The sequence below is a fragment of the Venturia canescens genome, chromosome 6 (assembly GCF_019457755.1).
Source record: "Venturia canescens isolate UGA chromosome 6, ASM1945775v1, whole genome shotgun sequence".
NCBI lineage: Eukaryota > Metazoa > Arthropoda > Insecta > Hymenoptera > Ichneumonidae > Venturia > Venturia canescens.
The window spans coordinates 6,754,622-6,780,092 of NC_057426.1; the positions used below are offsets into that span (position 1 = coordinate 6,754,622).

The 25,471-nt window shown below is 47.6% G+C and overlaps 3 protein-coding genes across 10 annotated transcripts; 2 read left to right on the forward strand and 1 right to left on the reverse strand.

Moving 5' to 3' along the window:
* Positions 1 to 288: 288 nt before the first annotated feature.
* Positions 289 to 9,181, reverse strand: Clk (circadian locomoter output cycles kaput protein Clock). 8 transcript variants are annotated; one of them, XM_043420924.1, is made up of 10 exons: positions 8,196 to 9,181; positions 6,622 to 6,666; positions 6,012 to 6,160; positions 5,619 to 5,915; positions 4,800 to 4,895; positions 4,371 to 4,679; positions 3,501 to 3,751; positions 3,028 to 3,429; positions 2,511 to 2,633; positions 289 to 2,401 (listed from the first exon to the last, which is right to left on the reverse strand). In XM_043420924.1, the coding sequence occupies exons 1-10, from the start codon at positions 8,234 to 8,236 to the stop codon at positions 1,904 to 1,906; spliced, it is 2,211 nt and encodes a 736-aa protein (XP_043276859.1). In that variant the 5' UTR covers positions 8,237 to 9,181; the 3' UTR covers positions 289 to 1,903. The 8 variants fall into 8 exon arrangements, with proteins under 8 accessions (XP_043276859.1, XP_043276853.1, XP_043276855.1 ...); XM_043420918.1 differs by having other exon boundaries at positions 2,511 to 2,684; XM_043420920.1 differs by having other exon boundaries at positions 2,511 to 2,684; positions 8,022 to 9,181.
* Positions 9,182 to 13,387: 4,206 nt separating this feature from the next.
* On the forward strand, positions 13,388 to 17,095 carry LOC122412340 (uncharacterized). Its single transcript, XM_043421811.1, has one exon. It carries the CDS (start codon positions 13,388 to 13,390, stop codon positions 17,093 to 17,095), a length of 3,708 nt encoding a protein of 1,235 aa, XP_043277746.1.
* Positions 17,096 to 22,857: 5,762 nt separating this feature from the next.
* LOC122412343 (uncharacterized) lies at positions 22,858 to 24,084 on the forward strand. The gene has a single exon (XM_043421815.1). The coding sequence runs from the start codon at positions 22,858 to 22,860 to the stop codon at positions 24,082 to 24,084; it is 1,227 nt and encodes a 408-aa protein (XP_043277750.1).
* The last annotated feature ends 1,387 nt before the right edge of the window (positions 24,085 to 25,471 follow it).

Sequence of the window (25,471 nt, forward strand, 5' to 3'; positions counted from 1 at the left end):
AACGATTATCGTAGTCTTCTTATTTTTATGATAGTGAATGGAAAATAAACAGTTCAGAAAACTGTTCAGTATCTCCAATTTTATTACTCAGCAGAAACGATTGGTGGAAAAAATTGCTTCAGTGTAAACACATGCCAGTTCAAGAAATAACTCTACTTTGATCGACATTTGAATTAGAAGGAACTGACGAATTCCTATTTATGAAAAATCGTACATGAAAGTGACTTAGTATACGAAAAGAAAAAACCATTATTTTCTTCGAAAGGAGATAAATTAAAAATGCATAAATTTAACACAATAAGATAAATTTTCTATTTTAATTTTTAACAGATTTTCACAATATCGATAAACGCATACATACGCATACACATATGGAGTAGAAAATTTTATTCGATTGGTATTTCGATGACAAAATAGCTTCAAAAGTTCTGCTATCTCTCTGAAACAAAATGGTCAGAACATTATTTTATAATTCCCTGATTCTTTTCTCTCAAGCTGTAATTTTAAGTATCAATACACACCCGTGATACAATATTGATTCATGCTTTATACCGATAAAATTATACGAGAAGATAACGTGTAAAAATGACCAGATTTTTACACTTTTGTTCCATCAAGTCACTTTTATGCACGATAGAGTTGCCAAGAGTCTCATTATTATAATTCTTTACATCGTATTCCAGTAAAATTTGTCAAATAGTTATTTAAAAAATATATTTTTGTACGATTTAAGCACAGCGATCAATGATGATCGTACTGAATGTTGCTGCATTACCGATTGATGAGAAAGAAATATTCCTGGAAATAAACAGCACTATTATTCAAACTAGTTATTAAAAAAATACAGTACGATTTCTGAGTCCTCGATTCTTCAGTAAAGTACGAGGAAACGAGGGATTTGGCATGGAAATTTGCAAAAAATAAATCCATTTTCGTAAATTGGTCCTCAAAGTTTGGCTCCAGCCTCGTTCGTTATGAATGTTTAAGGACAGAAGAAGATTAATGTGTCTTTAATTTACTATGTATTACGATTGGGTACAGCCCCTTTCCATTCATGAAGATCCAACAACGTAACAAGGCAAACGTCTCGCGTTTTAACATCTAACGCGTATTTTTTCCATCACAAATGTAAGTGAACATATAGTTGAATTATTTTTTAATCAAGAGACTCGGTAGAATCTCGGGGCAAGTACATCGGCAGGCCCGTTACAATTTATCGTATCCTTTTTATTCGAAGAACATAAAAAATTGACGATGAATTCGTTGAAAGTGTTTTTAGACCCTTACTATCGACCCTGTTTTAAGCACTCAACGCCATGAGCGAGTACTCTGTAAATCCGTAAAGTTATTCTTAAATAATGTAGACACTCATATTCTGGATTAAACGTAGAAAACAAAGTACATTTATACATGTTTGGGAGAATTATTCTCAAGTTCCAATGAGCATCAGGTTCGCCGATGAAGTAGCATAAGAGAGACACCCAAACGTCCGTAGAACTCGGGACACTCGAGTTGTCTAGAGAGTCTTTTCAAGCACCGGTAGAGTCATTGTCGTGTACTTTTAGGCAGCTACTACTAGAACACTTGCGGAACGGCAGCACCATGTATTAGTATCGCTGTTTACAGTCTCTGTCACTCAGAGATATTCTCCAAAGTGTCATTTCCCTGGTTCACACGTCCTAGAGATCAACGACGTGAAACCGATAAATATGGAACTTTCAAAAGAATAAGCTATCGATCGAAAGGTAATAGTACTATTCAGTAGACAAATAACATCTCCGGGAGTATTTTGTCGAAAGATTTTGGCACAAACAGTAGCGTCGCACATCCAGCAGCAACAACATTTACTAAAAATCACACTATACCGAGCCCATTATTAAAAACACTGCGACACACAAATAAGTTAATGGTTTAATAGCTGCTGTGTACTCGCGGTGAGATCCACATTCCCATAAGGTATTTCAGGCTGCGTACAAATGGGAAACTGCGTCATAGGAATCATCTGATCATCCTGATGCGAAACGTGTGTCGATGGCTGTTGACGCTGGTGATTCTGATCGTGTCCTTGGCCATCTGGATGCTGCTGTTGTTGCGCTGATGCTTGTTGCTGTTGTGGCGGTGGTTGCTGTTGCTGTTCGGATTGTGGATGGTGATGATGGTGGTGGTGATGGTGATGATGCTGTTGAAGAGGCAGCCCAACATTATTGACGGATAGAGCTGTCGTTGAGTGTTGAAATGGTCCCATAGGAACGGTTGGGGCGGATAGTTGATCGGGTGCTGGAAGAATGTTTATCCCTTGGATTGGATGATTCGACGAAGAATTCAAAGCTTCTCCAGCGTCTGAACTATTGTTACTTGGACCGCTCGGTTGAGCCAGAGCTACGTTGTACGATGAACCTGACTGATGAAGCAAATTAGACTTAGTGGGTCTGCGCTTGAAAAAGGGATTCGACGACGATGAGATATTTCATGGAAAATTTAAGAAAACGGGCAGACGTAAGGCAACTTACGTTGATGAGCGGAGACAGAATTCCATATCGTGCGATGAACAGCTGTTCCGAGACTCTTCTCAACTCCTCCTGCTGATGGACGATCAGCTGTTGAAGTTCCTCGTGTTTCCTCTGGAGCTCATCCTGAATCCGATTTTGGGCAGTCGTTAGATTTATGTTTTGTTGGTTCATGATCTAGAATAGCGAAAAAATGATTGAGATGGATCAGAGGATGTAAATCGAGTGAGCTGGCAGTCCGATTGTCCCTGCAGCTATGCATAAATAGGGCATCCATTGATATTTTCAACTCGAACCTCACTTTGTGTCTAGCTTCGCATTGATTGGTTCGTAAACATTTTCCATGTATTCGCGTCGGCAGTAACGACCGGGGCACGTTTTACAATTTTTTGTGTTACGAAAATGATTGAATCGTTATTTTATAGCCATTACCGATCTCTCTAATGGTCACAAAGAATTTTTCTGGGTACTATTGAATCTTACATCAGCCCAGTAGAAAAAGTGAGCGGTTTTACTTTACCGATGTAATGGGCAAAGTGATTCGGGTTGCGGGAACCGCCGGAATAATGAAATTATCAGGCGTCACTGCGATGGTAGGTTCGGAAGTGAATCTCTGCAATTCCACAAAGTTCGGACTCGCTTGATCAACTCTCGTCTGACTGCGATTTTTCGGGGATGTTTCTGGCGGTGTTCTCGACCTGAGAGTCATTCCAGTGTTTGCAGGTGCAGGTGCTGCCGCTACGGTTCTCGAACTGTTGGTGGCGGAAACAAACTGCCTCGAACTTTGAGAGCCTGTCGACATCGGTGCTTCGTCAGGTATTTTGCCCTGGTAATGAGGTCTTGAAGCACTCACGTTGAATTTCACGGTCTTTGATGACTTCGGGGACCATTTCGACGACGTAACTGGACATGGCGTCGTTGACTAGAAGAATTCATTTGGAAAGTTACCATTTAGCAAGAAGTGTGACAATCAGAAAAAAAAAAATTATTTACCACCGGCAACTCCGCAGTTGTGCTCCGATTCACTACGTCGCTTTTATTTTTGCTAGCATTCTCGTTATTCTTCGACTTAAATTGTTGTATCACATCCGTGTAACTCACAACGTTGTGCGTACATACGATAAACTCTGGCTTCGAGTTCCATTGATTGTAATCAATATAGAATCTCGTCTTCAGCCATATCCATTGTTGTCCCTTAGTGAGAAATCTGTAGTGACACGAAGTGCCTTCGCCCTTTTGCATCACTGTGAAATAAATTGTAAACGAATTCGTAAGTGCACGGGAAACTCAAAGTGGGGAGTGCTGATCTGATTCGTTTTGTACGGCGAGGAATACAATATTTTTCAAGAATTCACAAAGTATTTAGCCACCGATTACAAGCAGCATAGTATTTTTTTAATTTTACTATTTTCCGTCCCTTCCATTTCAAACAGCTTTACGTCGATAGCAAAAAGTGATGCAAGTGAGAACTATATTTCGTTTTGTTTTCGAGTGTCATTCATCGTCTCAGACTAGCACTTACTGATAAGTGGAAATTTATTGTAAATCACAAATTTTGACTGTCAGTATAGTAAATTCTATGATAAATAGACGAATACACCGAATACGTGTGACATTTTACCATACAAACAGTTTTTTTCCGGGTCGCCCGAGTATACTTTACGATATAAACGTCTGAAATGACTGAAAACATTTTTCACTATGCTTATAGAGAAAAAGACTCTTGAGTCTTTTGAATAAAAGTTATGGGTATTGGTCTTCTTACTTTCCTCTAGAATTAGCCCACGAGTGGTAGGGCTTGTCGAAAGTATCTGTTTTGGGGGAGTGTCATATGGAAATTTGAAAGATGGAACTGAGACTAACATGATTCGTGACAGAGTACAACTTTTTCGAGATCGTCCACATGATAGTAATCGTAGCCTGACGTGCCAAGAACTTCGAACGGAAGATAACCGATGATCGGTGGTGCTCGATGATCGAGGAAGAGAAACTTCCACTCGAGACTGTGTTTCGATGTAAACTCCGATTTCGAGCTTTCGACGAAGGACATATCTCTTATTAATTGTGGAGTTCGCAAACGTCCTGTTCCAACAAAAATGCACTCCGTGTCATTGACGATGGTACCGCTGGTTCTATTGTTTGGCAGTAGAGTTTCGATATCTGTGTCCGAACCTGTAAAATCGAATTTCGAAATATTCAATCACGTTTCAATGAAAAATCTCATAATTTAGTCAATCAAGTTCTTCTTGAATTCAATTTTCCAGATGATCGTTTATTACGAAATTTACTTACGAAAATATCCAACAAACTGTACGAGCTCGTAGATTGTCTCTTCCCGAAAATCTAAGCCACCTCTCCTTATATGACAAGTGAATGAAACTTGATTTTCTGGGAGCAAAAGAAATAAAAATTCATTGCATGTATGTCAATAGGGAAGACCTGGAAGGAAATGTATTCAAGGCTTCAATGTTTTTGTTTTTGTTTTTGTTTTTTTTTTTTTTTTTTTAAAAATAATAACAAGCCTCTCGTACCATATGAATTTGCAAACAAAACAGTTTCATACTTCATCGATTTTTCTTGATTAATTAAAAAAAAAATTCTTTATGGTCGAAAAAATCGGATTTTTTTTACAACTTTATCCCAAATATCTCTCGATATTTTAACTTCCAAAATATCTCTGTTTCGATAGATTTCTACCCGTGCTGAAGGGATTGAAAAAACAACCATGACAGAGGTCGATTATCAATTGTTTTTACACATCGAGTAAATTTCATTTACATTTACATTCATTCATTTTTCCATTTATTACAGCAAAATGTTTTCATACGTTCTTGATTCTTGAGAACGGTTGTTCTGCTCGGAGTTACGGGCACTAAATATGATAAATAAGCAAAAAATACACGGGATGATGCGTCAATGTAAAACTTACGCTGAATACTAATTAATCATGGACTAGCGGAATGAATCAATCGAGTTATTACACGAATGAGGATAAATATTCTCGTAAAATAAATGAAAAGAAAATAAAATAAAATGAAAATAAATAAAATGAAATGCCTTGAAATGTATGAAAACAACGAAAGAAATGACCAACGGAACGAAATGAAGTACCTTCATTGACGCCACTTTGGTCTCGATCATTGCCTGGATTCAGCAAAATGTTGTACAAATGCGACTGATCCTCCTGATAAGTGATCTCGTAGATCGTTGCTTTCGCCAGTTCGCTCGGCAGATAACCGAGCAGAGACGTTACGCTCTCCGACGCGTAATATATGCGACCGTTCGACGAGAATACCATTATAAAACCGTCGAGTGCTTCTAATATAAGATGGGTGAACTCTTCGTTCGACAGAAAGGATGGTTTCCAATCCTCTTGAATTTCATGAACTCTAGATCTAACAGCAACTTCTGTCAACCGTCATAATTTTTTTGTTCATTTTTCCAGTATATAAACTACCAAGAAATATTATGATCCCCAAGCTCCGTTATTAGTAGCGAACGTACCGTCGTGATTTTTTAAAAATAAAATCGTCGATCTTAGCACTGTTGATTTGTCCATTTTTCGAGTGTTTGCAGTCACCATGCTTCCGAGCTCGTTCACCAACATGTTGAACTGGTCTCGTCTTTTCTTTTCACTCAGATTCCGAAATTTTCTGTAATAAAAATTCATCTATTAAAAATCTTTTCGTCGCTTGTCGTAATCGTAGCTGTGGTTTTTGATTTTTTTATTTTCAATCAAGCAATCACTCGAATTTGAACGTATAGCAGAAGTTCGAATACAATTATCTTCGAATCTAATGTTTATTATGCTCAGGAAAAAGGCAAGTAATGCCGAGCAGCTTGTTGTTTGACTCTTACGTGTCTTTGGATGTGAAAAGAATAAGTCCAAATCTAGTCACCAATATTGGCTACGTATTTTCGTTTTCTTTTTCAAAATGTACAAAAAAGTGCTCGAAAATTGGGCCTTCCAGCATCAATTGCCTCGTTCCTGAGTTCTCAGCTTATGCGAATGAAAATATGTAGCAATAACTGAATGGAATGTAGGATGTTATATTTTTTAATCAAACGAAAAGATTCTCATGTTTTGGAAACCCATAAATTTTTAATTATTCACCGTTTTGTGTCGTCTTTATCGTCGTTGTCGTCATCCATGGCTTCTCTAGAATTGAATTTAAAAAATTAAATTATTAATGGATAATTTAATGAATCAATAATAACTCTCAATATGCACTCTACTCATTTCCCACTTTTCTGAGGCCTTTCGAAAAATGTGACTGACAGTAACTCGTCTGATGTATCGAATTTGCCCAAAGACCAAGAGAAAACTCAGTCGACACGAGCAGAAGTATTTTGAACGTAAATTTATATCAGTAGGCTTCCAGTAAGTTTTGCACAACTAGCTTCACTAACGAGCTATGCGTTTGTGAATCAAAGGAATAAAATAACCTCATGAGATTTTCGAGTTCTTAGGAGACACCTTTTCTAACAAAAAGTTGCTTTTTTGAAGATTGAACGAATCCACGACTCTCTAATAAGAAGACATTGTCATCCCTTGTCCACCTTTCACATCGTGATGCAAGAAACACACTCACGAAACGTCTCAGTTTTACAATTTGCCTCAAATCCGAGCCTTCGACTTTCGTAAAGCAGTAAACAAATCTGAGGAACGTTCAATGTGGTCCAAAAACGCAAAAATTGGACCTCAAAGTGGTTGCAAGCGACGTTTTGGTTGTAGGCAAAATTCCTTTCGTTAGTAATACTTTATAATAATCCACTCGATGAAATGCTCTTTGATAAAACAGCATCAGATTCGTGGTGTCGTAAAAAACTCGGTTAAAATTCTTCATGGCATGACGTATTTGGTCAACTAAAAACACTCGATTTTTCTCATTAGTATACAAAAAAAAATCGCTATCGTTTGAATATCAGGAAACGTCCACGTACTCGAAGAATTCGAGTCTGGCAGTCGAATTCTTGTTGATGAATGCACCTTCTAAAGTTCACGAGATGACCATCTGTTGTGACGTCCTGTATAACTAGGATTATATAAAAAAAAGTTCTGTATGAAATATTAATGAAACGTTCTTCACACGAATCCAGATAGATAATCGACTGCTCATTACGATGGAATGAGAGAGATTCTGACTTCTGTAGAGTCAGGGTTGATCAGCTGCAATATCTGCTCTGATGTGTCGCAGTATTTTTTTTGTTTGTAGAATCATTCGAGAAAAGTTTTGTGTATACGATGTTGAAGTTTGCAAAACGTTCGAGTCCAACGAAGTTAACGAAAATACCATTTGTAATTGGCCAACTTTTTATTCCACGATGTAGACTGAAAAACTACGAATTGCAAATTGGAGTATTACTGGAATTGTTGGAGAGTTTTTTCATGTGATCTTCCAACTTTTTGAAAACTACCAACATCAGAAGCCAAGAGACACGAGTTTTGGATTATCCGGACTACCGTTAGGGCCATCAATCCTAAATGGATCGATGTCAGGAAAAGTGGTGTACCTTGGACTTTTGAAAATTGGAATTGAATGCGATTATTCGATCGCTATTTTTCGATTTTCTTGTTCCTCCCTCGTCAGTGGAAATGTTTCGAAAGAAAGTAGACTTTTTCAACGAAAATAGTGATCTTGGTTTGAGAGAGCGTGGAACATTTTCACCAGCGTTGTGTACACTCACTCGGACTGTCTTGTTGAGCCAAGAGTGGGGTAATTCGCCATTACCAGTAGATGCGGAAAAATGATCCTCGTAATATTGTACACATATAATATGCAATAGCGCGTGTGTCTCCGTGTGTTAAAGTGTGTGAGATAACCGAAGAAAAGTTCGTCATTTAGTTGGCTTTTCTAGGAACAGAATGGAGAAAAACGGACGTTTCGTCCTCATTTTCTTCTTCTTCGTTCATCTTTCGTGTCCTATTTAACCACCGATAGGAATTAAGTTATAAAAAAAGTAGTATTGTTCTCCTCTATTGATTGATGTAATGTTTTGTTTTCGTTGAGGTCGCGTTCGCCGAGGCCAAACGCGACAGTGTTTCGGGAGCTGAATTCTCGCGAATCTCGCGTGCGATGTCGCGCCAGTCGCACGAGATCAGCGCCCACACTCGCACAGCTTTGAATGGCACCAACACACCCTCGCGAACTTCAGGCTGCACAGCGAATGCAATTCACGAGTAGAAACACTGAGACGCGAACGAAAGCACATTTTGTCCCGTTGAGCACGGAGAGTCGGATGGTGCAACGTGTCGATGCAACAACCGCGTATAGACTAACGGTTCCGCGTTTGTAACTCGAGGCCGAGAGCGTTTGTAAAGCGCCACGCAAACGCGTGTCTCAAATGCAATGCTTTGTCTCCCTCTCTCTCCTTGTCACCGTCTCTCGCGCCGTCCCTCTCTCTCTCTCTCTGACTTTGTTTTTTTTCTTCCTCGATCGATGTCTTCGACACGACGGCATAGCGATAATTGAAACGTCGTTTACATTATAAGCCGTTGGATCGATGGTGCCGATCGAACCGAGAGTTCACTATCTTCGGCAAAGCCAATCCAACGCTATTATACTTTCCCTTTCTCGGCTTGCACACTGTCCCGGTACATGTCTGTCCCTTTTTTCTATCTGTTTTTATTACTTTCTCTAACTCCGGCAAAATTACTTCGCAATGTGCATGAAACGTGGGTGAGAGGACTGATTGTGCGCAGAATCATAGCAACGAGTAATCTGTGCTGCACACCCCCCTCTCTTTCCTCCCCAGCCTGTGTTAGAGGCTTGCGCGGTGCTGAGGCCACCGCCGATCGATGAACGTACGAAACTCGCGCCATGGATACTCACCTGGTTTCCCCCCGCAACCTTCCTCGCGAGAGTATTTATACGCTCTTTATAATTTACAATATATTTTGCCCGGCTTGCGAATTGGAATTTTGGCAGGCTCCAGGAACATTATTTTTAGTGTCTTTGCTCCAGGGGCCCGGACGACTTGTTTTTCTCATCCTCGTCGCTTTTTCATTCGTGTCGAATTAAAATATTGGTCTGGTTACTTTTTTCCGGTACTACGATTGATGATTCGAGTAAACGAGCGGTTTCTCTACGATTTATAGCTATAATACCAGTCCACGACCTTCTTGCGTAACAGAATCTTCTAGCGAATAGAAATGTGCGAGGCGCTCTGGTTTCGAGTTGGAATTAATTTATTTTGCTTTACGATGAACACCGAGACCGAGTTGAATGATGTTCAAGAATGTTCCACACACCGTTTTTTCCTACGCTGTTTGTTAGCCTTCGGGTGCTCTTTTGAGAAAATTGACCACTCTCGCTGACTACTTGAACTTATTTGTCAACTTTATTGGATTTCTCTTGCCTTTAATTTCTGTACGCGTCCATTACCTCGTGGTTGGAGGAACCAACGTACGTTCGCCGTCACTATTGACGACAACTAATTTATAATTGATGAGTTAAAAAAAAAGAATTAATAAGTTAGTTTAACGCGCAGCAGGAGTTCGTCCAAGCTTGCAAGATTCAATTTTAATTATTTTCTCCAAATTCATTTCCGAAAATCTAGTTTTTTGCCGACCCATTAGTTCAGAAATCTGCATCGATTTCACACTCCCGTGGCGAGTGTCGACTCGATCGGTATACGCAGCTTGATGCCAGGGTTGTTAACGAAACACGGCTCCGTTGCGTTGCAGTTCTGCAACAATCGACTCGTTATTTCTAATGTGAATTTCCAAAAATTTGTATCGAACAGTGAATTGTAATTTTCAGTGGGAATCAATTTCGTTGAATGCCGAATCGAATGGTTGGAGTTTTTTCGAATGAAAAATTCAAATTAGTGGAATAAATTGAAACCGATTTTCATTTGATCGCGGAGACGGAATTTACTGGGTTACTTACAATAACGGAAGCTTCGTAACGGAAGTAGTTTAAAACTCGGTCAAGATGACGACAGTCGAGGTTTAGTCCGGGTCAAAATGACCCAGACCCACCGAGGTTTATTAGACCGTCGGTAGCGGTTGTGGCTTCCATCTGGGTCGCAATGGCCCGGTATTCATAACCGATGTTTCTCGGTTCCCAATAGCAATGTCGGTCAGTAGTAGAGCTAGGCCGGTTCCCCCCCATGTAGGAATCTACCTTACCGACCGTCGGTAAAGTAGATTCCCTCTGTCGGTAAAGCAGATTCCCCCGTCGGTAAAGTGGATTCTCCTTTTAACCCAAACATCGGTAAAAAAGGATGAGCACTCTAACCCAAACGTCGGTAAAAAAGGATGAGCACTTTAACCCAAACAAACCCAAACGTCGGTAAAAAAGGATGAGCACTTTAACCCAAACAAACCCAAACGTCGGTAAAAAAGGATGAGCACTTTAACCCAAACGTCGGTAAAAAAGGATAGCCACTCTAACCCAAACGTCGGTAAAAAAGGATGGTCACTCTAACCCAAACAAACTCAAACGTCGATAAAAAAAAAGGACGATCACTCTAACCCAAACGTTGGTAAAAAAGGACGACCACTCTAACCCAAACGTCGGTAAAAAAGGATGGTTACTCTAACCCAAATGTTGGTAAAAAAAGGATGAGCACGCTAACCCAAACTTCGGTAAAATAGCGTGCTCAATTCCAAACGAGCGGAAACATCGGCAAAATCCCCCAACTTGAATGGCGGTGCCCAAACAGTCGTTAAGGCGGACTTCCCGAATAGTCGTTGAGGCGGACTTCCCAAACAGTCGTTGAGGCGGACTTCCCGTACAGTCGTTGAGACGGACTTCCTCGGAGAGCGAGGATTCGCGCCCTCGGGATAGCCGCTGTCAGGATGGCAAACTGTCAGGATGGTGAGACGGGACAGCCGCCGGCAGGATGGCCAACTGTCAGGATGGCAAAACAGATTCGCGCGAAACTGGTCGCCCCGAAACGTGAGGATTCAAAGTGCGCGCCCTCGGAATAATAGCAGGCGGGAGTTCCTACCTTATCGACGGTCGGTAAGGTAGATATCTGACACATGGAGCCCTATGCTGTCGACAAGGTAGGTCCCTACTTTACCGACAGATGTTGCCCCCCTGTGGTGACACCAGTGGGTGCTCCCCTGCAGAGTCCCCAGTGGGGGCCCCCCCTACGGAATATTCCAGGAAGATCGCGAGCGGTGGGGGCCCGCTATAAGAAGCGGGCAGTGACGCTGCGACGTCAATCCATTCCAGGAAATCGAAAGAGGTAAGTCTTCCTATATAAGTAAACGCTATTCTCTCTACCCTTTTTTCCGAAATACTAATGATCATTGTTTTCCTTTGTTTCAGATGCAAGCCAAAAATACATTTTGCGTGTGTGGTAGCGGGGTGCATGCGAGCGACCCTCGCTTCGCGAGGGTAATTTTGGACCTCCCGCTACCACCATTTGCTAAGCAGCTCGTGGTGATGGCGCCAGAGACCACGACAACGGCGACGGCGACGACAACGATGACAACGGCGACGACAACGGCGACGATGACGACAACGGCGACGATGACGACAACGGCGACGACGACGACGACAACGGCGACGGCAACGACAACGGCGACGACAACGGTGACGAATGAGAGGAAGAGGTCTCTATTGGAACAAGACCTCTTCCTCTCAAGCGACGACGACGACGATGATGGGGCTCCACCATCACGATCGATTAAAAAAATGGCGCAGTCTTCGGCGGAAAATGAGCGAAGAAAAACTATTTTGATATCTCCACCGAAGACTGCGCCAATGAAAAATGTGAGAAAAAAATGTAAATTCTCATCCAAGGGTCAGGCCTCCAAAGAAAACATCAGACCTGACCCTTGGATAAGAAAACATACTACGCCAGCGCGCCCACCAACCACGGCGCAACGTTTATTTAAAAATATTAAAAATTTAAAAAAATTGTAATTTATAATAAACCAAAAAAAAAAAAAACTTTTTTGAATTCATTAAAACCCGAACCCAAACTCACAAATCGAAACACTCAAACCCAAACAAACCGAAACACTCAAACCCAAACAAACCGAAACAATTTTTTTCTCATTTTTTATTCAATTTCGCTACATTTCAAGGGGAATTTACATTTCTGAGGGGTGAAAAGTCACACTGCGCGAAGTAGTCTTTCAACGTTGTTTCGGGGATGCATTCGGTGCTCGCACAGTCGATCTGCCGCTGGAGGAGCCAGGTTTTCAGCGCGCACGCGTTGTAAACGGCGCAGTGGAGAGGGGAATTCCAGGCACGTTTGTGATTGGTGCACGAGACGGTGGCGTTCGCAGTCAATTGGCGGAGTGATGGGCAGGCCAGGTCGTCGAGGTTGTACACGTTGGGTATTATTTTCTCGAGACATCTCTTTTTCTCAAGGCCCTTCACGTGCACCTTGCTGGCGCCTCGCAGGATATTGAAGAGCACCTCGTGCACTTCCTCATAGGGTACAGTGCCACTGTTCCAGTTGAGGCCGTGGTAGTTTTCCTCCAACCACTGATTCTCGCTCTGGTACTTGGCAGGCAGGTAGCTCCACCTGTGAGGTGGTTCGAACATGTACACCGATGGCTGAGCATCGTCTTCGAGAGCAACCACCGCCACCTCTTTGAATACGAATTCGTTGAAGGGTCGCTTGAAACCCTGGAAGTCGACAACGAACTCCATTCTCGAAGTGATGCTCCTGCTGCGATGCTTGGCTCTTTTATACCGCCAGCCCCCACTCTACCCTACCGAGGCAGCCAATCATGGCTCGCTTCCTCCCCCCTCCATCCAACGAACTTATGTTGGAATGCTATACCACAACCCCCTCCGGAACGCAGGCAACCAATCGCGACACGCGTGCCCTCCACCATCCGCCAGTTGTCTGGTATAAATTCGGGGTCCGGTGGCCGAGCTGGCACAGTTCACTTCAATCACGACAGAATGTCTGCTCAAGATTGCAAAGAGATCATTGCGAGCTGGGAGGAGGTATTGGAGCTTTTGAAGAATCGCGGTGCCGATGAAATTCATGAATGGATGAAACGTTTAAGGAAGGTCATCAAGACGCTGGAAGACTCTCAGAGGCTGGCAACCACTGGTCCGGAGCGGCAAAAATTCCTATTCACCGTTGGATTTTTGCGAGGTATTGAAATTAAATTAGGACTATTGCTGAAACGTGGCCGTGGAGTGCAAAATCGACAGAGGCTCATCGACCGCGTGCGATGGTCGGATCTGAACTCTTCGTTCAAGAACGGCATCAGGGTAGGCGTATTCACGAATTTGAAGCACGTCGACGTGAAAGCCTTCATGAAAGACTGCATGGCGCATTTCCGCGCAAAGATCGACAACGTACTGCGGAGTAGAGGTGTCGCAGTGAAGGCTTACGCCGTGCTCGCTGCAAAATTCACCGTCACGAAGAATGACGAAGAGATAATCGATCTGAAGTTCTTCAACACGAAGGCGGCACCGATTTTCAACACTACGGATACGGGAAAATGGTTCGTGGAGCACATACGGGAGCCGATTCTGACGGATCTGGAGGAATTCGAGCAGCAGGGTTCAGGCTGGTCACTGCACTCGATCGTGAACATGACGCTGCACATCAGCAAGTTCAATCCGATGCGTGGCAGCTCTTACGTGGATCTTCCAGCCAAGATCCGAAACAAGAACGCGTGTGTCAACGTGCGGAACAACGACGAACAGTGTTTCAAGTGGGCCATACTGTCGGCGCTTCATCCCGCCCACCATTCCGATCGCGTCTCCGAATACAGTCCGTACGAGGCGGAATTGAACTTTGACGGGATCGAGTTCCCCATGGAACCGCGCAACATTCCGAAGTTCGAGAAACAGAACGACGTCTCGGTAAATGTATATATTTTGAAGAAGAAGAAGCGAGACTTCGACGTGATGCCCCTGCACGTGACGGCAACGAAGAAGCAGCAACACGTCAACCTGCTCCTGGTACAGGATCACTACGTGGAGGAGGAGGAGGAGGAAGAGGACGAGGAGAACGAGTGCTACATGATACCGAGGTTCCATTACGTGTGGATCAAGAACTTGTCTCGCTTGGTTTCAAACCAATTGTCGAACAGAAACCACAAACTCCACATCTGCGATCGCTGCCTCCACTACTATCGCACCGAAGACAAGCTGGCCGCACACGAAATTGACTGCGCAATAGTCAACAAGTGCAAGATCACCATGCCCAAATGGTCGAACAGGATGCTCTACTTCAAGAACCATGGACACAAGGAGCGCGCACCATTCATCATCTATGCGGACTTCGAGTGCCTGCTGAAGCCGACTCGTGACGAGAACACCTACCAGAAGCACGAAGCATTCAGCGTGGGGTACTACGTGAAGTGCAGTTACGACGACTCACTCTCGCGGTATCGCAGCCACAGGGGTCCGAAGCCTGCGGAATGGCTAGCCCGAGAGCTGCAAAACTTCGCCGCGGAACTCGACAACGTCTACGCGAACCCCCGACCGATGGAGAGACTAACGCTCCAGCAGCAGAGAGAGTTCCACGCCGCCACCAAGTGTCACATGTGTGAGCGACCCCTGTTGGGCGGTGACAGAGTGCGAGATCACTGCCATCTGACGGGCAAGTACCGCGGTGCAGCGCACAACGAGTGCAACCTGAACTATCAGGACTCGAAAACCGTGCCCATCGTCTTCCACAATCTCACCGGCTACGACTCCCACTTCATCATACGAGAAATCGCCACGTGCTTCGCCGGTCGAGTCGAAGTGTTGCCACAGACGAAAGAACGCTACATCTCGTTCACGAAGCACATACACGGTAGCGAAGTGAAGTTCCGTTTCATCGACTCGTTCCGCTTCATGGCGTCGTCGTTGGAAAAACTTGCGTCGTACTTGAGCGACATGAAGATCGTGAGGAGCGAATTCTCCCACCTGTCCGACGAGAAATTCAAGTTGCTCACGAGGAAGGGAGTGTTTCCCTACGATTACGTCGACTCGTTGGATAAGCTCAACGACACCGAGCTACCACCGAAAGCGAGCTTCCACAGCACGCTGAACGACAGCGACATCTCGGACGCGGACTATGCGCATGCTAAGAGAGTGTGGGACGAGTTCAACATCCGGAGCTTGGGCGAGTACTCGGACCTGTACTTGAAGACGGATGTGCTTCTCCTCGCCGACGTCTTCGAGAATTTCCGCAACGACTCTGTGCGAGCGTACAGCCTGGACCCCGCCCACTACTACACGCTACCGGGTTTCTCGTGGGACGCCATGCTCAAGTACACGAAGGTTCAACTGGAACTGCTCACGGATCTCGACATGCACCTGTTCATCGAGCAAGGAGTGCGCGGTGGTGTGAGTCAGTGCTCGAACCGTTACGCTCGAGCCAACAACAAGTACATGAGGGACTATGATGCGAACGACGCGAGCAAATACCTCATGTACTTCGACGTGAACAACCTCTATGGCCAGGCAATGATGGAGGTGCTACCGCGCGGGGCCTTCGAGTGGATAGATGGCAGTACTGTCGACTTTCTAAATGTGCCGGACGACTCGCCGGTCGGCTACTTCCTCGAAGTGGACCTGGAGTATCCGGAGGATTGTCACGACGCGCACAAAGACTTGCCGCTGTGTCCCGAGCACAAGAGCGCCCCCGGCTCAACGCAGACGAAACTGATGACGACCCTGGAGCCGAAAACGCGGTACATCCTGCACTACCGCAACCTTAAGCAGGCCGTCCAACAGGGTCTGAAGCTCGTGCGCATCCATCGGGTCTTGAAATTCGAGCAGTCCGCATGGTTGAAGCCCTACATCGAGCTGAACAGCGAGTTGAGAAAACAAGCGCGAAATGACTTTGAGAAGAACCTCTTCAAGCTCATGAACAACGCGGTGTTCGGCAAGACGATGGAGAACGTGCGCAAACGCGTGGACGTCAAGCTGGTGAAGAACTGGGGTGGTCGATACGGGGCCGAAGCACTCATTGCCAAGCCCAATTTCCACAGCTGCTCTATCTTCGCGGAGAACCTCGTGGCGATTCAGCTCGCCAAGACTGAGGTCCATCTCAACAAGCCCATCTACGTCGGACTCAGTGTGCTGGACCTGTCCAAGATTCACGTCTACGCCTTCCACTACGACTACATGAAGCGGGAGTTTGGCGATAACTGCAAGCTCCTCTACACGGACACTGACAGCCTGCTGTACGAGATTTGCTGCGACGACATTTACGAAATCATGAAGCGCGACATCGAGCGGTTCGACACGTCCGATTATCCCCTCAACAATCGGTTCAACATGCCACGAGTCAACAAGAAGGTGATCGGACTCATGAAAGACGAGTGCAACGGCAGCATCATGACCGAGTTCGTGGGCTTGCGCAGCAAAATGTACAGCGTACGTGTGGAGGGGCGAGATCGCGTGAAGAGGGTGAAGGGGGTAAAAAGGGGCGTGGTCGAAGCAACCATCACCTTCGACGACTTCCTGCGCTGTCTCCGGGACAAAACAACGCTGCGGCGTGAACAATGCGTCATCAGGTCACGCCTACATAACGTATTTTCCGAGAGGCAGACGAAGGTGGCGCTGAGCGCGCACGACGACAAGCGCATCCTCCTACCCGATAGCACGGACACGTTGCCATGGGGACACTACAGAGCCCCACCTCTTCCACCGTAAGTGGGGGAACACTGCCTCCGTCATGAGTGGGGATGACGGGTATATGAGCGGCGAACTCGCAGCCGTTCTGCACAGCAGCACGATGGACACCGTCGAGAAGCTTAACAAAATAGCTCTGCTCGAGGATTTCCTGCCTACGAAGAAATTGGCAACGTTGCACGTGAACAGCATCTACCGCGTTACCGATCTGAGGCAAGTCGCAACGAAATATGGGCCTAAAGCCGTCGCCAGTCTCGACAACGAATTCCAAGTCTTCCTACCGAAACGCATCTCGGACGCATTCGAGAAGGATCCGAAGATGTTCGACCAGATGGCGCAAACGGTCGCCAACGGTCAATTGCTCCTGAAGTACTTGGGTGGTGGCACAGACGCCAAGATGAACCAAATCGAATTCAGCATCGATCACAAATAATGTTAAACCAACGTTGATTATAATGTTCATTTATTGTAAATAAATATCATCGAAACAAACAAAAATTACAAATCAGCCTTATTTATCCAACTATTGTGCGAGTTATCGAAACCCAGCCACTTCACGTAGACTCTATCCCCACGCTTCTTCAGCACTTTCTCCACGAGATACGTGTCCGGATACTTGACTCTCAGGAGCTCCTCTTCGTAGAACCCACCAGCAATGGGCTTATCTTGGTAGTCCTTCAACTTGTACGTCACCGGCTCCGTCGACGTCACCACGCGGCTCACCGTGAATATTTCTGTCGTCCAGTTGGGGGTGTAGCCTTTCTCGAAGACGTGCTTGTTCTTGCTCACTCGAACCTTGTCACCGACATCGAACTTGGGTACTCTGCGACGGCGTTCGCGTGGTCGTCGTAGCAGTGTTTCGACATGATCAGCTGTCACTTCACTCGGTTTCATGCCGATAGTACGATGTTTGCTGTTGTTGTACGCGGCTATGAGATCGGGCAGAATGTCGAGCCACTTGTAGGAACCGCGCAGACTGAACTGCAACCACATCTTGTTCTTGAGCGTGCGATTGAATCGTTCGACGATGGACGCTTTGAGGTTACTGTACGTCGAGTAATGATTGATGCGGTAGCGGTTCATGAGTCGCTTGAATGGTGCGTTGTAGAATTCCTTGCCTTGATCGGTCTGCAGATTCTGCGGGACTCGGCCCTGGCGAAGCACCAGTTGCATCGCGGCAGTGACATCCTCACCGGTCTTTCGCTTGACGGGCACAGCCCACGCGAACTTGGATAGCGCGTCGATGATGGTGAGCAAGTACCTGACACCACGGTTCTCTCGGGCATACGGTTGCATCTCCACGAGATCCGCCTGCCACGTCTCGTCGAGTCCTCGAACCTCGAACTTGCGTCGTGGGTAATTTCGACGTGCCGGTTTGTGCAGCTCTTCCACCAATCTCTCACGTTCGTTATCCATGCGGAGGCGGCAGCAACGTTTCGATTATCTCGGAATTGCGTTTGGCTAACTTCAGAGTCGTTTCAACGTTACCGTTAATGGCCCGTAGCTTCTCATTCACTTGATCCCGCAGAATCTGTATGTTCACTTGCAGTTCGTCGATGTCCTCTCTCAGTCGAGCTGTAGCGCGTAGCAATTCCTTCAGCTCGCCTTGCACAAGACGTTTTGCGAGACTCAAATTAACGGCGTCACTCGGTTCACTCGCCTCCGCGACGTTGCACAGTCTCCTGTGATCGACGTCGTACTGACCGCTGGTTGTGAGTTTGAATCCAACTCCTGGAGGACCACGCGCACCACCCTCGATTCGTCCCAATTGACGTCCGAACACATCGACGCTCATTGTTCAAGTGACGTTGTCACGTTCCCCACGCCTACTATATGATAATGCCGGCCTCGCGCAACTCCTCGATGATCGAGACGATCTCGTTGGTGTGACTGGGGTTGCCGGCCGATCGCTCGGCCAGCAGCAGACGCAGACGATCGACCAACTCGTTCGGATCGTCCCAGTACACGTAATCCATTCGCGTGTCCCTTCGCGCGACCTTGTATCGCGGCAAGGCACTACCGGTCTTCTGCCCCACGAAGGGTGCCACGTAGTTCTTGTACTTGCTACTGTTTTGCTTGCGAATATCCTCGTCCGGACTGTAGCGTTTCCTGTAGGCGTTCGTGCTTTGCAGGATCGCGCCATACGTGTTCCGGTCCTCCGCGTTAACGAGCCGAGAGTCAGGCTCCTTTCGGAAGAGCAGTTCGAACAAGCCGATGCTCGATCGATACTTGTTGTCACCCACAACGACGCTTCCCTTCTCGAAACGAATGGGTGAGTCTCCGATCATTGTTCCACCGTCCGGCAGTTTTCGGACCCCGTAAGTCGTGTCCAGATACTTCTTCCTGTTCGTGTTGAGCATGTGAAGATATTTGCCGACGGCTCCTTCCTCCTCCTCCTCCGGCACGTCGTAATATTCCTCGCGCGGATCAGTGGAGGGCAGTTTGGCCGCAGGACTCTCGACTCGTTGAAGCCATTCTGCGGGACTCTGTTTGGAGTGAGCTGTAGGACTCTCGAGTCGTTGAAGCCATTCTGCGGGACTCTGTTTGATGCGAGCCGCAGGACTCTCGAGTCCCTGAAACCATTCTGCGGGACTCTGTTTGGGCGCAGGACTCCGTTTGGAGGACAATTTGGTGGCAGGACTCTCGAGCCACTCATCGACTGCCGGTTTCCGTTCCGTTTTCGACCATTCTTCCTCAGGAGTCAGCTCCGACCCCTCTTCCGCATCGTAGTAGGCAGTTTTGAAGGAATTTTCTAGCTCATCCGTCTTCCTCTTCTTCTTCTCACGCGCATTAACGAGACGTTCGAGCGGCTGGACGATTGGTTTGAAAGTTTCGTCGAGCGCCCTCTCCATCGATTGCTTGTCCGCCTTCAGAAGCGCGTACTTGCGTTTAACGGCATCTCTCATCTTCTCCAGCTGGCCGAGCGTTCGTTTCTCGCGGTGGAACTCGTCCATCGCGCTTCGGTCGTCCATGATGCACTGCGCGGAGTCACGCGGTGCGCGATATATTTATGGCGAACCGGTCGAAGCCCTTTCTGTACCTGCCGGATCCGCTACCGCGGTCCTTATCGATTACGAGAAATCCGTGATCGGTGTCGTTCCAGCAGGCGGAGCACAAGTCTCTGAACCGCGTGTACGACATGTCCGTGTTGACGTGATCGTCGTAGACGTGGCGGAGGTTCATCTCGTCCTGACGAAAGATCACCAGGAGATTGACGTTATCGCGCACGAGGTGCTTGGGAATCTGAGCGTACGACTGGCACAGGTAGAAGCAATCGACGTTCTTGTGACGGCCCATGCAGTAGAAGGCTCTGACGTTGTCCTGCTTCTCGCAGGCTATGTCGTCGAACACGATGATGGAATTGGGTCGCGCATCCTCCGGTGACACGACTTGATCGTGCTCGCTGAAGGCAAAGTACTCGATACCCCGGAGCGGTGCGAGGAGTTTCTCGAGCAGTTTGTACTTCGGTTGATTCAGCGACTTGGAGTAGACGTAGACGTTCTCGAATCGCAGTCCATTGGGATGCGTGATGAGCGCGAGCAGCGCGTTGGTCTTGCCGCAGTTGGACGGTCCGCAGAAGACTGCGCGTATACTGGCGGGCAGTAACTCACCGTGACGCGTGCGCGGTGCTCGTTGCTCGACGAGCGCGTCGAAATTCATCACCGGCAACTTGCGCGTGTGCTCGCGGAAATCCATGACTGAGTCGTCGGGGGTATAAATAGCGCGCTTATATACCCTCCGGCATCATTCATCACCGTGATGCGCACTGGACGAGGTCTCCTGAACAAGCTCATCAACCGACTGCCCATCGAACTGCACGTGCCGGGCTATCAGTACTGCGGTCCTGGCACGAAATTGGCTGAGCGACTGGCGCGAGGTGATCCGGGAATCAATCCGTTGGACGCAGCGTGCAAGGAGCACGATATCGCGTACTCGCAGAACCGCGAGAACGTCGAAGCGCGCAATAAGGCGGACAGACTGTTGGCCGACAGGGCGTGGCAGCGCGTGTTAGCGAGGGACGCCGGTGCGAAGGAGAGGCTCGCCGCTTACGTCGTGGCGAACACCATGAAGGCGAAATCCAAACTCGGTATGGGACTGAGGCGCAAGAAACACACTGCGACGCTCGCGCAAATAGTGAAAGCCGCCTCGCGATCGAGCGGTGATAATTCTCGCGAGATCATTCGATCGGCACTGAAGCATGCTCGCGCGGCCGTGAAGAAGGCTGGCGGTAGGAAAAAAGTGATAGTACCGCGCGTACTGCCCGTGCCGGAGAAAGTGGGCGGATTTTTACCCTTCCTGATTCCCCTGTTTGCCGGTTTGAGTGCGACGGGAGCGCTGGTAGGTGGCGCTGCTGGCGTTGCCAAAGCTGTGAACAGCGCCAAAGCTGCCGAGCGTCAGTTGCGCGAGAATCGCAGACACAACGAGACCATGGAGGCTATTGCCCTCGGCAAAGGGCTCTACCTCAAACCACACAAAAAGGGTTTCGGCCTGAAGATGCAAAAAAAAAAAAGTCCGTCTGCCGAAACGCCCTCTAACGGACGCTGATCTGCTGAAATACGCGCGAGAAATTCCCCACTTCCGCGGTGTATTCATGCGAAACGCCATGCCGAGGGGCGGACCGCGATTTCGCGAATGCGGCATCGTTAATCTCGACGACAAGGAGGGGCCCGGAACGCACTGGGTGGCGTACCGAAAGAACGGCAACCGTGTCCTCTACTTCGACAGCTTCGGCGATCTGCAGCCGCCTCGCGATCTCATGGATTACCTCGGTGTCCCCGAGGTCAAGTACAATCACGCGCGATATTAGGATTTCGACACGTACGAGTGCGGCCATCTTTGTCTCAAGTTCTTATATAACCAGCTGTGAGCGGTCGCATCGACTCAGTCGCTCATGATTCGGTATGGGGGATTCATTGACTCTCAGTCTGACGGGAACGTCGTCGTTGCTGGAGGCGCAGTACTTCCCACCGATCGAGCTTTCACCCAGCAAGAACTACGTTCTCGGTCTGGTGGAATTTCTCTCCTTCAACTCCATACCCAACATCGATGTCGGCAAGAACAAATTCTACGCGGGTGACCAAGTGATCGTGTTGCCGACGGGCAGTTACGAGATCGAAGACATCGCAACGTACTTGCAGGAAGCGCTCGCACCGCGAGGCATCTCCCTCAATCTCAAGCCCAACAACAACACGCTGCGTAGCCTGCTCAAGTGCAACCACGAGGTGGACTTTCGACCGACAGACTCCATCGCTCCCCTGCTGGGCTTCACCCCGCGCGTGCTGTCAGCCGATACGACTCACAGCTCGGACTTACCGGTGGCTATTCTCAAGGTCAACGCATTGCGAGTCGAGTGCAACATCACGTCCGGCGCGTACATCAACGAGCGCAAGGTTCACACGATTCACGAGTTCTTCCCGGCCGTGCCTCCGGGATATAAGATCATCGAAGTCCCCTCGCAAGTCATTTATCTCCCGATCGCCGTCCGAGTCATTGATCATCTGCAACTGCGCATCGTCGATCAGGACGGAGCACTGGTGAATTTTCGCGGCGAAATCATTACCATCCGGCTGCATATCAGAGAAGTCAAGTAGACCATGGGCATCGTCTTCAACAGCAGAGTCGCTCCGAGCTATAAAAGAGCGACACCATGTCGTCCAAGCATCAGTCGACGAGGAGTGTCGAAAACGCTAACACGTCGCAACATTCAGTTCCTGCGGAGTCTCGGCCTTCGAGTCGTCGGTGGTGGTGGAAGAAATTAACTTGCGGGATATTTTGCTGCTGGAATGGAGGAGGCTCTGGACGTTCATTCGCCCGTCGTATTCGACGAGTCCGTCACGCATTACGAGATTCACGCGCATCAACCCTACACTTCGTCGGGCTTCGCCAACAGCGACGAGATTCGCATATCCATCCAACATCAGGACCTCTGCGTCCTACCAGCCCGGAGCTCGCTGCACGTCTGCGGTAGACTCAGCAGAGCCGATGGAAATGTCGTAACGGCCACGCGATTGGTGAACAACGCCATCTTGCATCTGTTCGAGGAAATTCGCTACGAGATCAATGCCATCGAGATCGATCGAAGCAAAAACGTGGGTTTGTCGAGTCTCATGAAGGGATACGCATCCTTCAGCCCCAGTCAGACGGCCATGCTTGAAAACTCCGGCTGGCTCGACGTTGCCGAGGCTCAGCAACTGACCGACGCCGGGGGATACTTCGACGTATGCATCCCACTCGCCATGATCCTCGGTTTCGCCGAGGATTATCGCAAGATCGTCGTCAACGCGAAGCACGAGCTGATTCTCACGCGATCGAGGCACGACATGAATGCGGTTATTCAAACGGCCCTCGAGAACGGCGCCTTCGAGAATTACAAGATCGAAATCACGAGAATCGAATGGTTGATGCCTTACGTGACGCTGTCGGACAAGCGCAAAATTCGACTGCTCAGCCGCATCGACAAGGACATAATCATGAGTTTTCGCATCTGGGAATTGTTCGAATATCCCACGCTCCCGGGAACGACCAAACACGTTTGGACGGTGAAGACGTCGAATCAGCTGGAGAAACCGCGTTTCGTCATACTCGCCTTCCAGACGAATCGAAAAGCCGTTCGAACAGCGAACGCTAGCCGCTTCGATCACTGCGGCATTACCAACGTCAAACTGTTCCTCAACTCACAGTGCTATCCATACGGCAATCTCAATCTCGACGTGCAACGCAACCAGTACGCGCAATTGTACGAGATGTACGCCAACTTCCAGAGCGCGTACTACAACGAGAAGGAGGCCGAACCCCTGCTGACGAAGGGTGACTTCATCGCGCATGCGCCAATCATCGTGATCGACTGTTCGAAACAGAACGATACCCTCAAACTGGCACCGGTCGACGTGCGTATCGAACTCGAGGCCGATTCGAATTTTCCCGCGGGAACCACGGCCTATTGCCTCATCTTGCACGATCGCATCGTAGACTACAATCCCATAAGTGGCGACGTTAGGAAACGTCTGTAGTGGGGGAACGTCCGAGGAGTGGGGATCCACCTATAAAATGCGGGCGCCCGAGCGGAGTGCTCATCAATCATCATGGAGTACCTGGTGGACGTACAGGGCTTCCAGTGCCACAACTGCGAGTTCGTTGTCAAAGAATTGGCCGTCGCTCCGCTCAACTCGCCCGACTATCCGCTGGTCTTCCTGTTCCAACCACCGATACCGTGGAACGAGATTCCCGCCAGGTACAAGAGTATAAATCTCTGGCTGGAACGCAACTATCATCGTCTGAGCTGGAGCGGCGGTGACGTGCCCTACGACGAAGTGGAGAACGTGCTTCGCTCGGTTCTACGCGACGCGAGCACCGTCTACGTGAAGGGTGAGCAGAAACAACGGTGGCTCGAACAATTCGGCTTCAACGCGCGCGACGTGGTGGATTGTCCGTCGCTGAGGACATCGAACAAACTCACCGCACCATGCCCCCACCACGATTCACCCCATTGCGCGCTGCGCAACGTTCTACTGTTGCGGATCTATCTTCACGAGTCGCGACCCTGCCTGGGAAGGTCATTGAAGCTGTATCATCGGCGTGAACCTCTCTCAGCTGCCGACATCGCTCAGCTGCCGAAGGAATTCTTCCTGACCTTCGCCGCGTACAACGTCGACTCCATCTGGAACGAATTGCCCGAGTCCCTGAAGATGGACCCTGAAGTTGCCGAGTGTCGACGATGCCGAGAACACGCCCCAAAAAGTTTATTCGCACCACTCAAGAGAGAATGTAAACAATGTAAATAAAGACCTCGTGTGTGTAAGAGAGAGAAAGAATGTAAATAAAAACCAGTCATAATCAACCGTGTGTATCATTGACTTCAACTATACCTAATGTTAACTTCAACTATTCCGATAGTTAACTTCAACTATACCTAATGTTAACTTTAACTATTCCGATAGTTAACTTCAACTATTCCGATAGTCGACTCGAGCTATTCCAATAGTTCATCTTGTGTGAAGGACGTGTTTGAACGAGTTTGGACGTGTTTGAACGAGTTTGGACGTGCTTGGATATAAAAGTCTGCGTTATCGCCTGTTTAGCAACTCGGTTTGGCTCTGAGAAATCTACCTTACCGACGGTCGATAAGAACTTCTACCATCCTGACAGTTGGCCATCCTGCCGGCGGCTGTCCCGTCTCACCATCCTGACAGTTTGCCATCCTGACAGCGGCTATCCCGAGGGCGCGAATCCTCGCTCTCCGAGGAAGTCCGTCTCAACGACTGTACGGGAAGTCCGCCTCAACGACTGTTTGGGAAGTCCGCCTCAACGACTATTCGGGAAGTCCGCCTTAACGACTGTTTGGGCACCGCCATTCAAGTTGGGGGATTTTGCCGATGTTTCCGCTCGTTTGGAATTGAG